The 16675-nt window shown below is 44.3% G+C and overlaps 2 protein-coding genes across 4 annotated transcripts in view; both read right to left on the bottom strand.

Annotated features, from left to right (window-relative positions):
- Positions 1-51: 51 nt before the first annotated feature.
- Positions 52-2734, bottom strand: LOC113203412 (zinc finger protein 239-like). 2 transcript variants are annotated; one of them, XM_026418096.2, is made up of 3 exons: positions 2480-2729; positions 1508-2391; positions 52-1130 (listed from the first exon to the last, which is right to left on the bottom strand). In XM_026418096.2, the coding sequence occupies exons 2-3, from the start codon at positions 2280-2282 to the stop codon at positions 1093-1095; spliced, it is 813 nt and encodes a 270-aa protein (XP_026273881.1). In that variant the 5' UTR covers positions 2283-2391; positions 2480-2729; the 3' UTR covers positions 52-1092. The 2 variants fall into 2 exon arrangements, with proteins under 2 accessions (XP_026273881.1, XP_026273880.1); XM_026418095.2 differs by having other exon boundaries at positions 52-2391; positions 2480-2734.
- Positions 2735-5239: 2505 nt separating this feature from the next.
- Positions 5240-16675, bottom strand: part of LOC113203404 (carnitine O-palmitoyltransferase 1, liver isoform) — a 14028-nt gene continuing 2592 nt past the window's right edge. The window contains exons 2-18 of one of the 2 annotated variants that reach the window (XM_026418067.2): positions 11266-11429; positions 11047-11183; positions 10849-10958; positions 10597-10763; positions 10393-10514; positions 10101-10302; positions 9797-9996; positions 9515-9719; positions 9331-9438; positions 9225-9250; positions 8869-8934; positions 6836-6950; positions 6613-6747; positions 6372-6506; positions 6147-6296; positions 5809-6018; positions 5240-5543 (exon numbers count right to left, since the gene is read on the bottom strand). In XM_026418067.2, coding sequence (XP_026273852.1) covers positions 5427-5543; positions 5809-6018; positions 6147-6296; positions 6372-6506; positions 6613-6747; positions 6836-6950; positions 8869-8934; positions 9225-9250; positions 9331-9438; positions 9515-9719; positions 9797-9996; positions 10101-10302; positions 10393-10514; positions 10597-10763; positions 10849-10958; positions 11047-11183; positions 11266-11406 — 2346 coding nt within the window. In that variant the 5' untranslated portion in view covers positions 11407-11429 and the 3' untranslated portion in view covers positions 5240-5426. Of the gene's footprint in view, positions 5544-5808; positions 6019-6146; positions 6297-6371; positions 6507-6612; positions 6748-6835; positions 6951-7659; positions 7723-8868; positions 8935-9224; positions 9251-9330; positions 9439-9514; positions 9720-9796; positions 9997-10100; positions 10303-10392; positions 10515-10596; positions 10764-10848; positions 10959-11046; positions 11184-11265; positions 11430-16675 lie in introns of both variants that reach the window. The other variant, XM_026418068.2, reaches the window with a different exon arrangement.

The raw sequence follows: 16675 nt of genomic DNA, 5'->3' as shown, positions 1-16675 counted from the left end.
ACCTTTGTTTGTCATGAAAAAATTCAAGGTTGAAATAAGAATGAGCATTGATTGATTATGAAATATCTCAGGTATTGTTATCCAAAGAATTCGTAAAATTGAAAGAACTAAGTAGACAACCAAATGAAGAAAAAAATGTGCATCAGTGCATAGACAGAATTTACACAAGGCCACACATTTTTTTTTTTTTTAGGAAGTCAAATTTAAGGCACATATAGGATTTTAGAGGATGGCAGATAAGTTTCACATAAATGAGTAAACAAAACTGAATTTAAAGGAACTTACAAGGAAGCTTAAGCAAAAAGCACCAAATTGATATAAGACTGGTGGCAATGGCTAATGTTTGATTGGGTTGACTTCAAAAGTTAGAGACTATACATGAATATAACAAAACTCAACAGACTTGACATCCATTTCTTGAAGCAAGTTGAATGAACAACATTGTTCTTAATATTGCATAAGATAAAATAGTATACAACACTTAATTGAGATTTTTAAAACATTACTTATATGAGCTAACATGTATAACAACTATGCAAAATACTTGATATAAGATATAATCACATAAATTCCAGTAGTTAGTGTGCTGCTGAACAAGAAAATCTTTTAAAACTTTTGGCTTTTCTCAGCGATCAACACATACTTGGTATAGTTAACTCAGTTAAACGATGTTACTGTGGTGAGCCACTCCACAGCAACTCTCTCCACAGATATCAAAAGAAACACCACTTTTACAACCTTTGAATACTATTTTTGTAATCTTTACTTACCAGCTCTGTAGCCAGAAAAAAAAAAGCAACAAAAGAAACAATGTGTGTAGCTGAAAGGTTTCTTTCACTACAGTATAATATATTTTCTAATAAAAACATTGTGTCAATAATTGAGTTCAGATTATTACAGACAAACCAATCACTGTTAACTCCAGTAGCTCCTTCACAGAGGCTGTTCAAAATTGCAGTATAAATGATATCAAGAGAATATCTGACATTGCTTTCTCCTCTTAACATTTTTCTGTACCATCATGAGATTACTTTTTTTTTGCACTGGGTACAACTTCATACCATCTTGAGGAGTATATGGTGCACTTTGACCTCAGTAGGGCCCACCTTCCTTCTTACGGGAGACAGCACCTGAGAAAAGCAATTTTCATGTTGTATTGAGATTGAAGGTAAGTAGTTCCAAACTATGAACTATCATGGCACAAATCCATCAGATTATAAACTAAACGTTATCAATTTAAAAAAGAAAAAAAAAAAACACCAATGAATACTTCAAATACAAGAGATGGCCTCAGAATTTGACATTAGATGCACTTAATAATGGGAAAAGCTAATTTATTGGGAGTGAGTTCTGATGTGCACCTTTAGGGCACTGCTCCAGGTGAAGGACTTTCCACAATCATTGCATGAATATGGCTTTTCACCAGTATGAGTCCTCCAGTGCCTTTTTAAAACATCAGCACGAGAAAAACTAGATTGACATTCTGTACACTTAAAATGCTTCTCACCTGTATGAGTGTTCATATGGCCTTTAAGGTAGCTTAATTGAGCAAATCTCTCGCCACATTGGACACAACAGTATGGCTTTTCAGGAGAATGACACTTTAAGTGTCTATTGAGATCACTGCCTTTGGCGAAAGCTCTACCACACTCCATACACTTGAAGGGCTTTTCTCCGGAATGTGACATGATGTGATACCGAAGAGAGTCTGCTCTCGCATACACTGCTTTACACTCAAAGCACTCATATGGCTTTTCACCAGTGTGAGTTCTATAATGTGCTTTTAAATTCCGGGGTGAGGCAAACCCGCCTCCACACACTTCACACGTAAATGGCTTTTCCCCCGTATGAGAGCGAATGTGTCGCTTTAAATCACTGGGGCGAGTAAAAACTTTGCCACATTCTTGGCAAATTCTTTCATTTGCAATGTCCACACTGGTGACTATTGGGCGTTGAGTTGAGGGCTGAGCATTGTTCGGAGAGGTTGTTTCCCTTTGAACAGCATCTCTTTCAGTTTTACAAATATTTTTATCATGCTGCAATCTTGAGAGAGAGTGAGAAGAGAGTTGGTGGTGAGCCTGTTGTTGTAACAGATGAGCCTGGTGATGAATAGCAAGCTGTAACTTTGCTGCATCGTGATGCACTTGATGCAGTAGGTTAGTAGCAGACGTTGTAGGCTGCAAAGTATCTTCTGACTTCACTGCATCAATAGAATACTGTGTCCCAACAGAGTGTCTTTCTGGTTGAGCAATGGATCCACACATAAAGTCTGGGCAGGGCATAGTTCTGGGAAATGTCAAATTGATGTCAACAAAGGAAACATACAATTGTGACTTTTCCTTCAGTATGTTGCTGACGTATCAACGACATTTAGGAAGTAAGAGACGTTTCCTAAAGAAAAAATTAAAAGATTAGATGCAAAAAAGGAGTAGTAGGAAAATAATTACATAAAACATCAAATTTCAAAGCTAAATCTAACCTCATCATTGCCCTTTACTCTGCAGTTGAACGATATTCGGTTGTTCTCACGACAAAAGTAAGGTAGAAATCCGTTTCAGTGATATCAATCGAGCTAAGTAAAGCTGAAAGTTGTAGAATGGAAGGATTTCTGACCATTTAAAGACGAAACTTCCTCCCTGAATGAAAATGCACACATCAACAACAATAAATGGAGATATGCCAAATGCGAAGCAAGTTGTTGCATTGGTTTTGGTATTGCAGTTCAAGGACGACGACAAGTGTGTACTTCCCGCCACAGTTCAAATGCAGACTGTGGTTAACGAATTCAGGATCTTGAGATTTTCAAGTCAGGATTGATCTCTTACTGACTTTTTTTGTCAGAATACTTGTTAACATTGTGAAGGAAAAAGTTGGAGGATTAGTAACTCAGATTTTTGAAACAATTCTTCTTTATTATTGAATTAATCATAATTATGAATACAGTATAACGATTACAGTCTAGCAAATCAGTTTCTCTTCAGCATGGACATATACCAAAATGCATTCTGATTATGAAGAATACTATGAGACATGATATGTATACATCATGAAAGTCAGAAAGAAGAAACAGGTACAACAGCTAAGCTCCCTTATCACCTTACATATATTTTTAATCTGACTAAATAAAACAAGTAACAATGAAAAACACAAAGTTATCCAGAGATATTTTTTCAATATATGCAACATGTAACAATGAATACTCAAGGCAAGGTTCAAAATATCTCTTGCACTGCATCCAAAAAACAATTACTTTAGATAGTTCCTTAAAATGATAGGAAACCTGGCAGTGAAACCTGTGATGTGGTGATCAAGGAATATGCTTTTGGCCCAAGTATAATGGTCATTTTTTAAAATTTTCTTTAAAGACACAGGACTGGTTTTAAATATTTTAATTACAGTAACATGTAATTGATCTACACAAGCAGGAAGAGATAACTGCAGTAGGGAAAGAATTGCATCAAGTAGCATGGGAATAACCACAGCGCAACAGTGACAAGACAAAGCACCACATGTTCTTCTTAACAAAATAGGCCACTGTGTATTGTTGACTACAGAAACCTAAAGCTATCAAGGAAGAAGAAAACTCTCAAGCAAGTATTCAATTTATTGCTAAGATTTTGCACAGTGGATGTAATATAAATAAAATCTTCTGAAGAGATGAGTTTAAAATTATGCTTCCTCAATCTCTTAATCACATGATTAACAACAATGCAATTTATAGCTGGACACCTAATCAAATATTCTTTGTTTACAGTTTGAATACAATATGGTCCAATCTAAAAAAACAAAAAACAAAAACCATCAAAAAACGATTTTTAATGACTGACCAGCTGCTTACCGAGCTGTTACAAAATTAGAATTATAAGGAAATAATAAATTAATTACCTTGTCATACAACTAAAGCTATATAAAAAGCAAAACTGTGTCCAAAAGCATAGAAAGAAGTTTCCGACAGAAAGCAGTCTCTTACTTGAGCGAAGGGAATAACTCAAATGTCTAGGAAGATCAAGTTAATTGTGAAAGTTTACTCTCTAAAATGAAAAATATTACCACTATGCCATGAGAGCAATAAAAAAAAAATTAATCAGAAGGTAGCTTATCAAAAACAAACAAAAATAAGAAAGGAATAAAACACTGTGCTTTATGAATGGGAGCTTCCCAAAACCCACAATAGTACACATCGTAACAGTTAGTAGCAAAACAAAACACTAAGAGGTCTCCCAAAGAGGCCAAAGATATTAGGCAATACAATACAATGTTTGCAAGATTCTCTCTAAGATGAGTTGCATGTGAAGAACATTTTTTGTAACAATAATGGCTCCTATTCCACTTCTATATCACTTAAAAGTTTCACACAGCCTATATTAAAATAAAATTAAGACACACAAAATGAAGTCACAGTTCAAATAACCAGCTTCATACAGTAGACAAATTAAGTTATGAAGAAAATAGCCTGAAGTTCAACTCCTACACTGTCATTTACTATACATAAAATAGACAGCAGGAGAATCATTAAAGGAAATGACAATGGCTCCCCAATTTCAGCGGTTCTTGCTATAGATTGTCTTTGTACAAGATATTAAAATCTGAGATAATTCATTATCCTCAATCAGTGGCACACTTATCAAGAGTAAATTCACCTTCAACAAGAGAGTGAACCAAAGAGACTGAGGTCAGTTGACAGTTTGGTGCTTCATGTGTAAATACTATTGGTTTGTGAGTATTATGAAAATTAATGATTTCATGAATCATTGAATCCTAAATTTACATTGTCTTCGGGAAAAACACTGTACAAATTTCATTAAAAGTAATTGAGACAGTCTTAAACAAGTTTGATTGGCCACTTAATACCTGTTTTGTTTGTTTGTTACTGTTTTTAAAACAAAGGAATGGTTTTTGACATTTCTAAAACAGAACATAAACACTTTAAGTGGTCACTTGCTATCACAATCAATTATATGCTTTTAAGCAAATTGGCTAAATGGCTCTACCCAGAAATTTGATTATATTGAATAAAATGGGGCCAAAATAGATCAGCAAAATCAGTTGAAAATATCACAATCTCAATCACTCAGTGGACAATGTACATTAAACCACAAAATGAGCCACAATGTGTGAAAAGATGAGGGATGATGGTTTGGTTTAAAATTACAACAATTTCTTAATTTGATAAGTCATAAAAACTAGACCCTCTGATAACACTAATAAATATGTACAAAATGTACTTTATAAACCTAAATGATTGCACTTTTACCATAAACACCACAGTAAGCAGTGTGAGGTGTATAAGGGTGGTAACCTGACTTCAACACTAAACAATACCCTAACTTCAAAGGAAGAATGGACTGAGAGGAGGGGCTTTTTATCGTTTATCCCCCTCATCACACACTTTAGCTAAGAATGGAAGGGTTAAAGAAAGTCTAAATTTACTCTGTCTTCTTATTCGATTTATCTTGCTGCTGTTTGAGCTTTTTGTAGTCCTGGAAGAGGGTACGCATGTCAGCCAAGGACTTTTCAATAACCTTTGCAAACCTGCTTGAGTCCTGCAAGGAGAGGAAGAATTTAATAGATGGATAGATACATGTTTATAATTTGTAAAAGCTCGGTCTAGCTCGTCATTTTTAGTGTCATTCCGCTGTTAGCATCGGTTTTTCCAAACAACTAGAGTAGGAAACGACAACTAATTGCTCCGATTTTGCGTCATTCCGCATTTAGCGGCGTTTGTTTTTTTTTTTCAAGCAACATCCACTGACGTTATATCGGGCTTATACTACTTACTTTTACCTATATTTTGGTTTAATAACTTACTGTAGTATCACAGCTGCGTTTGCTTGAAATATGGAAAAAGATAAGGTCTTCTCCAGCAATAATATATGAAACACCATATCCGTCATCAGCAACTGGACCAAAGCCTCCTCCAGCAGAAATGCACTTCGGGAACTTTTTAAGATCCATTTTAGTTGTCTGACCGTGAGGTGTTTGAGATGTTGACAACCTCCAAGGTTCACTTAAGACTTCCTACAGAGAAACCAAAAAAAATGAAAAAATGAAAAAATGAAAAATGAAAAAAAAAAAAAAAGACGAAGAAAAAAACACTGGTTGACATTTGCACTTCTTAAGAGCGCCGTGACTTTGATTTTACTTACTTTTAAGAATGGGGACTCTACCTCCAGGTACTTGGAAACAACATATAGACAGAATAGATGTCGATCAATACCTTTGCCACACATAGCATCTTGGATACCCAAATGGTGCACTTTGCAAGCTTTCTGCAGAAGGGCAACTCTCTCTTCAGTCTGAAAAATACAAAACAAAGTTATTAGAAGCTCAGCAATTTATTGGCAACCAAAGAGAAGATTTGTTAGACGTACTGTGGAATTTTTGCTTTCCATGGACTTAACCCATTCAGATGACTCAATTGTACATGGCCTAACAGTTTCAGTCCTACCCTCCAGGTAAAGGCGTGTCATGGATGCCTCATAAGTCAAGCTGAACTTGCCAGCATCCTATGAAATAGAAAATTCTTGTAGATATTTACTTAATTTACAATGAAGTGGTCTCTAAGACAATAGCTAGCTCATAAGTGATTGATTAATCTTCCATGACACATACCCTGTAGTAGGCCAGCTGCATAGCCATTTGAATATAAGCATCTGGACTCAAACGACATTCTTTCATGAAGCCCTTGCCATAGGCATCATGAACATAGATCCTCAAGTCAACATCATTCAGGAGGTTTACAGCAATCTTAAAAACAATAAATCAAATAAATAACCAGTATAGCTCTGATATTCGAGAGTTAGCAGTCACAATTACATTAGATACAATATTGTACCTTGTAAGATGAATCAATAGCAGCCAATGCCTTCTCATTTAAATCCCACTGCAAACGGATAGGAGCTGGAGGCTGTAACTCAGGTTCACCAATTGTGTGGCCATCAGGTGCATATCTAAGAGCATAAGAATAAGACTTGAGAAAATGAGGCCAGAATAAAATGGCCAAGGTCTGATTCTAAATGAAATGAGTGATTGTCCATTAAAAAGGTTTGTAAAGGGATGTTTTAAATTATTTTATTTTTATCCCCCAAGAAAGGTACTTTGAATAGGGCATTGAAAGGAAACAATAAAAGAAACCAACAGGGATTTTTGATCAAATACTTAACAAGGGGACTTAACAACTGCCAGCATCAAGCCAGCATATTCATTAATGTAAGTCATACATTTGGTACAACATGCATCTTGTTAGAGTACTGTATGATGACTTTTGTAATTCATTTTCTTATAGTTAGGTCAAGGTAACGGTGCTAAGTGTTACTGGTTTCACTAAAGCAGCATGCAAACAATTTAGAGTAGCAAGCAAGTATATTTATAAAGCAAAGGAAGTGGGATAGTAAGAGAATTACAGGATGAGACTAAGGACATCTATGCTAGGAGAATATTGAGAAATATATTAGTCAACAAAAAGGTATCTTAATATGACAACCTCACATTTAAGTTCCACATATTGACTGAGTGATTTAAATGGAAAGGTCTGTTAAATGGCATGACTGAAGTATGCAGGGATTGTACAATAATGAAATATTAGGGGCAAATATTGCTACATGGAAAAGATATGAATGCAAGAAACATAAAAAGGAACTTCTTAAGAATTGTCATTACCCGACTTCTGTGTCTCCAGCAATCACATGTTCCCATAAGTGTCCCATGACAGGGGCGTCAGCCCTGGTAAGCAGTAAAAAAAAACAAAAAACTAAATAATGTAGAGTACAGAAGAATCTGAGAAAGACAAGGTTGCACCATGTACCATAGTATCGCCTGTCTCCCAACTAACTCAGGCATTTGTAAGAACAACATTCAGACATTCAACAGTAATGTAATGCTTGCTAAATACGGTAATTAAACTTAAAACACTCCATTGAAAACAAAACAAAAAAATCTATCTACAAAAAAAATGAAAAGAAAAGAAGAATCTCCTAGCTGTTCTGTTCAAAAGCAACAAATTCAACTCGCAGTACCAACTATTAACAAGATGAGAAAATGGGAAAGTGAGCATTAATTTGATTGCAAATAAATCCAACACGTGTAATATATGATGTTTCTTGCTGTGCAGAATCCTCAGAAGAGACCTGCTATACAAAACAAACATAGCACACCAGAGTCAAAGCCGAAAATCTACTGGTACCCAACGGCTCTTGATCAAACAGCAGTATGTAGAACTGATAATATTCACATTAGTACAAAAAGGGGCGAAAAATGCTGATACTAGATCTCAAAAATTGCTGCCTGTTCATGGCTCAAGTAGGGATGAGCCTCACTACATTAGACCAAATAGTCTGACGGAAAGTTCTATTTAAATCTTTTAAGCAAAGTTAACTGGTATGAAAGTTTTAATGCGTAATAGTAGGAAAGTTGGAAATAAACCGTAAGGATAGTCCACCACCATGGTACCACACGTTTCCGTACACAAGCTGCAATGTTGCGGGTTTGCTTACTCAATTGGACCGTAGGCAGCCGAAGGGGCCATGGCGCAACACATATTTGCAGCGAGTGCAAAGAAACACACGGTATAGCTATTTACATATTGAAAAACTGGCAAAGAAGTGCCACCACCATGATGAAGGTTTTCACCTGACTCAGAAATAGAGAAGGAAGTGAGAGTAGTCACTAGCAATGGACTGAATGGGAGAGAGAGATGAAATATCATAAGAGCAGAAATCATTCCAGTAACATGACTGAAAGAAAAAGATCTGAAGAAAAATCTAGTTTTGTACAGCAAAGATGAGCAAAGAAAAATAAGAGCTGCTACGATGCACAAGGCAAGCAAAAGAGAAAAAGCAAAGGGTAATCGATGGAAATAAATTATTTTACCCTCCGGCCATAAGTTCCTCTGTCATAACATACTCCCACAAGTGGGACATGACAGCTGCGTCAGCCCTGTTGATTAAAAGTAAATAAAAAAAAAAACTGAACAATTTCACAAAACACATTATTTTTAAGATCACTGAAAAGCTGTCCTGAAATATTTAATAAAAAATTGAAGTGCCTTCAACACATGGTTTGATGTTTCCTGACTTGCACCTGTACAAAATTTATTTTCAAAATTTTCTTCCAACCCAATGAGGATAGCTGACAGAACGTTTATCAACTTGATCAGATGTTATACATTAAGTTACACATATAAAGCGATACCTCAAATAAATTTTGTCTTAGGCAAGAATACACACCATGAATGCTCTGAGTTGAAGCCAATCTGAAACAAAAGCAGTTACAATTTTAAAAAATAGATTTGAAAATTTCTGAACTCTAATGAAAGAGGTTTATGTTACTAACCCTGCCATTAGATCCAATGCAAAGAGTGAAAGACTTATCGAACCAGCGGTCATATCCCTTGCCATGAAGAAGAACTCTGCCAAATTTGTCCAATAGCTCTGGACGGCTCTGTGAAGCAAGTAAAACTTCAAAATTATGCAATACTTCAAAAGAAGTTAAATGATTGATGATTCCAAGATTATACCTGATCAAATTCATATGGTTCATCATCAAGACTGACAGTGAAGGCTGCCTTTTCAATTGCATCTAGGGACTGGCGATTTGTTCCTTTAAAGAAGAACTCCTGCCTTGTGTTTGCCCAATGTGTGCGAGGTCCGGCAGTGAGTGCTGCTAGTCGTTCTTCTCCCTCAAGTGGCTCACTCTTATTGTCTAGAATGGCTTGCATTTGCCTAACAAACAAAGAGTTTATGACAGACGATTAAGAGAAAGAAATTTATTTGAAACAGGGAGTGAGGGTTGTACTTACACTTCTAGTTCACAAGGCAGCAAAAGCCTGTTTTTGTGATAAATGATGACCTTGAAGTACCTGCCTCGGTGGTACACAACAATGTGACAGGAGTCAGAGTAATGAACAATACGGTCGGTTTCAGGACCAGGGACTCTAGTTGTGTTAAAAAGACGTTCATACTGCCAAGAGCAGAGTGGCACGAGTCCCTGAATTAAAATCTGGAGGAATACAAAATAACAATAACATATTACCAGTAGTTCACACAGAAAATTCGACTAAATACACCTGTAGAGGCATTGCTAAGTTAGTTTTCTAAACTTACAGGTTCCATCTCTTGACGTTCGATGAGTCGTCGGTACTGAAGACAAGTATAAATGACTGTAGCAGCACGAGCAGCTTGAATTTTTGTTGGGTGCATCAAGATTGCATCAATGCCATAAAAATTTGAGTTTACCATGAGTGGAGATCTTCCTCTGAGGTAAACATATTCTTCCCACCAATCTGATACATAGTTACTGGCCCACCTGTAGATGTAAGCAATACAAAAGAATGATTGTTATGCTTGTGTGCAAAGACAATAGAAAGGATTGAAACAGGAATAGATATGAACTAACCAGGATTTTAACTTAAGATATCTTTGTAGTTTTGTGCCAATGCCACTTCCAAATTCCTCTGCAAGTTTTTCCATGCGAGAGTATTCCTCATTGTTCAAGAGCGGACGGACACTTCTTAGATACTAGAATGTCAAAAATGAAAGATAGATAAATAAAATAGATTCACAATTTAACAAAAGTTAGTAAATTTTAAGGATTTCATACCCTTTTAACTGTATCATCAAGAGCAGGAACAGGTAACTTGGGAAGGGAACCTTGGAAGGAGTATAGCATTGGGCGGCTAACTCCTGACAGAGCTTTTACTAAGACCAGCCACAATTTTGTTTTGGTAGAAATTGACCTACCACTACCTCGCTCTTCATACATCCAACCTTGAGAAAAAAATGCATTAATTACAGTTGCATACAAAGCTAGATTTATAGAAAAACTTCTAAACAATAGACAGTTTACACAAACCTTTGTACACCAGAAGTAGTCTTAGAGTATACCTAATAATCTGTATTACTGCAAACCACACACTTAGTGCAACTGTAAAGCATGCCACCACCTGCCAGTGAAACGCCGTGCTACACACAAAAATCAACCAATTGAAAACATAAGTAAAACCTTTCACTTGAATATCTCAATGCAAATATTAAGTAAAATACTACAAACCTTGGTAAATGTGGTAAAAGCATTCCTACTAGCCCAATAGGAAGTCTAACCCCTGCAAAGTGTAGAGCCACAAGAATACCAACAGTTGCCCACAAGCTCTGAAGCGGAGCTGGATATACTCCATTCTTTACACTGTTCTGTGATTTGAGGGGGATAAAAATAATATTAATGACCAGTAGCTAAGTTGGTAAAAAAAATAGATTTCTTGAGTGTACATACTTGAAAACGCCACAATCTTTTCTTCCACGAACGGATGCCTGAAGACCATACAAGATGCAAGACTTCCCGGTCGAAGTTCACATCCCATCCCTCGTGAGAGATGGAAAATGAAAAGGCTACGGCAGAATGAGCTTCAGCCATGGTGCGGGCCGGGTCCTAAGGACCTGGAAAAGATAATTAGAAGATTTTTTTAGAGAAAGTATCCACTTGTATCATTTCCTTGCACAAGTGATTTGGGAATTAATTGTGATACATTTAAGAGTAACTATGGCCCATACTACTTTAGTAGAGAGCTACTCAAAGAAGAGACACGTTAAATCTGGTGAAGACCTTTGAGCTGTGCTTCACAGATTGTGCTCACAGTCAGACTGACAGGGAATTCCAAATTACAGGTCCCCGGAAACGTTAGGTAGCAGGCGGATATTACCCAAAGTGTAAAAGTCAAGAGTGGAGTGCAGCAAGAGGCAGACAAGACAGGTTGAGAAACCGACCACTAAACACTACACTACACACACACACATACACAGTGGTGAAGTCAGCCCCCCCCCTCCCCCAGCACCTGCTAAGGGCGTACATTTTGCCAGTCGCGCGCTCCCCAGGGCATGCTCAGCTCAGAGGGCCGCCGAGTGCCGAGGCTTGAAGGACTTCCCCACCCCCGTCCAGAGTGCTATTTTCGCGACATCAGACCGCGGCTTGGTGGCGGCGCGTGTCAGCGGAAAGAGGGGAGATGGGGAGGGGGGGGGGCACGACAATCAGCTCCACTTGCAAATAATTTCCTACTCCACCGCGACAGCGTGCTGGACATTGCGTACAGGGTGCGTCTGTTCCAGGGGCAACAAAAAGAGGAGCGGGCGCTTCTGGTTAAAGTCCCTGGATCGTGGACTTTAGTCCTGGCCTGGTTAGTAAACAGCTGCAGGTGACGAACAATAATGCGGGAAGAATGGTTCAGGCTCGAGCCTCGATGACACACTTGCGTCGTATATGAATGAAATGACCGGTGGACTTCGGACCTCGCCCCCCCCCCCGCACACTCCCCCCGACGAGAGGGGAGAAGCATGTCCATGAGGGGGGGGGGAGTAGCGCCCAGTAGCACTCCATCAAGAGAGGAGTGAGGAGGGGGGGGCAGGGGGAGGGCCCGGGGCCCCCCCCCCTTTGGGGCCTTTCCCCCCCCCCCCCCCCCCCCCCCCCGGGGGGGGGGGGGGGGGGTGGGGGGGGGGGGGGGGGGGGGGGGCTGCCAGCGCCTGCCCATCGTTGTGGTCCTTCCCCCGCCTCGTCCCGCTCCGCCGTCGCCCCGCGCCGCACAGACCAGCAGCAGCGGCAGGCCTCTGCACAAAGATCCAAAGCGGCCCAACGTCCATCATGTTCCCCGCACATTTGCGCGGTGGGCCGAGGATCCTGCCCGCCCAGTGTTCGCAATACCGCGCCGCCGACGGCGCAGAACAAGCGCGAGCGCGGGCGGGGAGCGCGTCGCGGAGCGGTGCAGCCACGTGCTCGCCCAGGGAGGGCTGCCTGACGGCGGGCTGCCTGACGGCGAGCTGCCGTGCAGGTATGGCGGCGGCAGGAGGAGGTTGAGCCACCGCAAGCAGCAGCAGCAGGTGCGCGGGGAGGATGTGCACACCGGCGTGCGACCCCAGCCGGGCCGGCTCATTAGTGGTGGCCAAATAACAACAACGCGGAGCGAGAAGAGAAGCGGGGAAAGGAATATTATTGAGTCGGACCAGTCGGACGCAGCAGCAGCGGCAGGCGACCTCGACCAAAGGTGGCCGTGGAGCCGGCGGCGCGGGGGCCGCGGGGGCCGGGCGGAGAGGAGCGGCGCGGCCGCAGGATAGCGCGGTAGGCGCGGGCGGGGGCCGGACCTTTGGCCGCGTGGAGCCAGCGAAGCGAGCGCTCACACGACACGGCGCACTTTGGCCGGGCAGGCTAACGCACCGAGTACCCCTGGCCGGGTACCCCTGGGTACACCCGTGCGCGACCCTTGCCCCGCCCCGTGCCGCTCCGGGCGGACAGGTGCACAGGAGGTGCACTGTATACTGCAATATGCCCCCCCTTCCGGGCCGGCCGGCCACGAGGCGCCCCAGCGCGGCGCGCAGTAAAGAAAGACACTTGTTTTCATCGCAGCGCCCTCCGATATCCGGCCCGGTTTAGAGTCCTATCGGTCACGACCTCCGCCCCACGTGGACTCGCCCCCACCCCACCCCCAATCCGCTCCCGCGCACAAACAGGCGCCATTTAGACCCATGCGGCCTGTTATCGCCACTCTTCTCTGGCGCTGGCTATTATACAATGCTCCCCCCCCCCTCTCTAGCGCCCGCCTATCTCCGTCGCACTCCCAGTTAGCTGCTCATCTTCCTCAGGCTCATCCAATACCTCCTGAACCCCTACCGCCCCCGCCCCCTCCAGGGGACCTCTTGAGCTTTGGACCCGCCGCGCCGCCGCCGCGCTCGTGCGCCCGCGCCTCGGACACGGAGCTCGTGAGCGCTCGTGAGCTGCGCAAAGTGCCTCCTCCTCCGCACACACACACATAAACGTGGCAGTGAGGATGCTGCTGAAGGACACGCGGTTCAAAAAAGTGAGACATAAGAAGACGACTTTTCCAATAGACCTGCCACATGTCGCGATCGCACTAAGCAGGCGGCAGCGCCGGCGCGGTGACGCCACATCGCCGATTCGCGCGGCGCAGCGAAGGCCTCTCAGCCTCGACTGTACTGCACCATGTTGCAGCGCGCGCGCAGCTGCACCGCGGAAAAAGGAAGAGACAACAAGCACTTTGTTTAAAGGTCGACTGAAAAAAAAACTGTCTCTCAATTCCTCCATTCAAGTTTTTGATTGTTATTGTTACTTGTTGTGCGTGATGAGTTTGCTGTAGGCCAATGATGCAGCGTGGTGCGCGAAATGAGTGAGGTACCGTGGGTACCGTGAGGTACCGTTGGGCCAGCCCAGCCGTAGGCCATAGGCAGCCCCGGGGCCAGGTCCAGGCGGCCGGGCGCGGTGGGCCCGCTATTTGGATGAGTCGCAAGTGGCCCGCACCACCACGGCCGCGACAGGCGCGCGCCTCCACTTTCACCATGACGCGACACCACCACGACGACGACGTGCCAACGCCGAGCATGTCGTCTTAAGACGACGCGGCGAGTGCCTAACAGGGTGCGTCAGGGTAGAGTCTTAAGTTTCAAAGGGGACCCGTACCGTACAGCCCAACATGACATCACCGACGTTACGCCTGCGGCTCGCTTTTAAGCTCCCCGCTGGATTGGGTCCAGAGAGTGCATCCGTTTATCTCAAGAGCGGTTTTGTGATTGGTTCTCATTCGGCAAAGGACGGGGGCTGGGCGCCTGCGAGACTCGGGGTAGGCCACGCCGCAGTACACGCGTGCACGGCAGGCGAGGTGTTGCCTACCTACCAGGCGCTCTGAGAACCGCCATAGGAACTAGGCTGTTTCGTACTCAACGCATCATCCCTTCTACTGACCAACCGACCCTGTGTGAAGACCATGCTTCGCAACGTCGAGTAGGAAAATGTTTTGGTCAACGCACCGCGATCGGCGATGACAAAAAAACATGAGCCATAGTAAGGAAGTAATAAGGAAAGGTACACATTTACACAGGGTACACATTTTCATGGCAATTTTTCTGACAGCGTACGAAAGGTAAAAACCCTACCACGTTCAAACCAAGAGGCCAGGACTAGTCTCTTGTTCAAACTGCGCCAATGCTTTTGCTACGGGCGGGCGGTCTTGAAAGGGCAGTCCCCATTAAACATTCGCGAAATGCGCCAATATTTTCTTGTAGAATAAGGGCGGGGTTTAGCGAGTGGTCTGCGTAGGCCTGCCCCGATCATTGGGCGGGGTATAAGGGGAAAACAGGTTGGTTGGGGTGCGGGCCGCGGGGTGTGGCCGACCACCTCGCCTCACTCAGCGGGGCGCGAGGCGGGGCGGGGAAAGCACGGGCGGGGATCACACTAACTGCGACCAAAACTGTCGGCCAGACCCGTCCAGTCCCAGCTGGCGCAACGCAAACCTAACCTACAGGGGCCCCCGTCCCCCCCGGCCCGACCGGGCAGTGCGAGCCAGACAGCAGGTAGGCCGCACCGGCGCACGGCTGAGAGGCACGCTGCCTACCTCCGCTACCACAGGCGCTATTTCGTTAACCTCCGATGCCTGTACGAGAGCCAGACCATGGCCGCGAGAGAGGATGCGTTGTTGTCGTAGTGATCCCCCATCCACTCTTCTAGTCGAAAGACTTCGCCGATGGTTGCAATCACACACAAGATACCTAAAACCAGAGGAAGGTTGTCACGTGCAGAGCCACTTGTGTGAAAACAACACAACATCCTTTTCGATCCATCATATTTTATTTTTATTTTTAAAAAGTGACAGGGCAGCCGAGCTGGTGCGCAGACTTTGCAAGGCCAGGGTGTAACAGGGTCCAACGGTCGCTCTCCAGCCGCTCCAGCTCGCATTGCAACATCCAGGGCGGGCTGAGGCGGGGTGGGGCGGGGTGAGGCGGGGTGAGGCGAGGTGGGACGCGGCCAGGCCAGTGAGCCCCAGCGGGCCCCGAGCTGAACAGCCAGCCGCAAGGTCAGGTTCGGCCGGTCAGGTTGGATCAGGACCCCCTCCAGCCGCCCTTCGGCGGGTCAAGCCTCTCGCCTGTTCCTCACGAGAAGGTCCCCATTACATTAGTACAGGGCGAAGGAAGTCGCGGGACCGCCACGGCGAGCCAGCAAGTGACTCACAGAGCCAAGTCGAATCAAAACAAAAACATGCGCAATAGGCGTAAACAAACAAGGTGCCTGCCCCCCGCGCACGTGGCGCGTGGGGCGAGCTCGCTCCGATACCGGGGCGGTAAAGTCCAGCTCAGGGCAGTGGCGTAGCGTAGAGAAAAGGGGGGGGGGGTCTTGGTCGCACAGTTGGCGAACCGTGCCGTTTCGTTTGCGCAAGGACTTGAATCCGCCGCCGCCACCGCGGCCCCCCGCGTCCCGCTACCTCGTAGTTGTAGACGCATCGGCCCGGCCCGACCAACAAGACGGCCCGCGCCCGCGCCACGCCCGCGTTTTCCGAAGGAGTGAGATAATTGAAACAAACACGAGAGAAAGGAGGGGAGGGGGAGAGGGAGGGGGCGTGAGGCCCGGTACTAGCCGTGGGGCCGGGGCGACAATGGCGGTCGCACGCAGCGCGCGCTAGTAGAGCAGCAGAGCCAGCAGAGCCAGCAGAGCTCTGCTCGAGATCAAAAGCGGCGCGCTTTTCGCGCCCCTTTCTTCAATGGCCGCAGTCGCGTCGCGGCGGTGGTGGTGCAGCCTCGGGGAGAAAGTAGGGGAATGACCCGTGGGCGGCCCGGCCCCGCGCGCACCTGTCACCTCATTGTCCAGTCTCCAGGGAATGGCTTCTGTACTGTTCTGGCGGGGCGGGGCGGGG

This window comes from Frankliniella occidentalis, unplaced genomic scaffold (assembly GCF_000697945.3).
Source record: "Frankliniella occidentalis isolate FOCC.00 unplaced genomic scaffold, Focc_3.1 Scaffold14, whole genome shotgun sequence".
NCBI classification, from domain to species: domain Eukaryota; kingdom Metazoa; phylum Arthropoda; class Insecta; order Thysanoptera; family Thripidae; genus Frankliniella; species Frankliniella occidentalis.
This window is presented reverse-complemented; position numbering and strand designations above follow the sequence as displayed.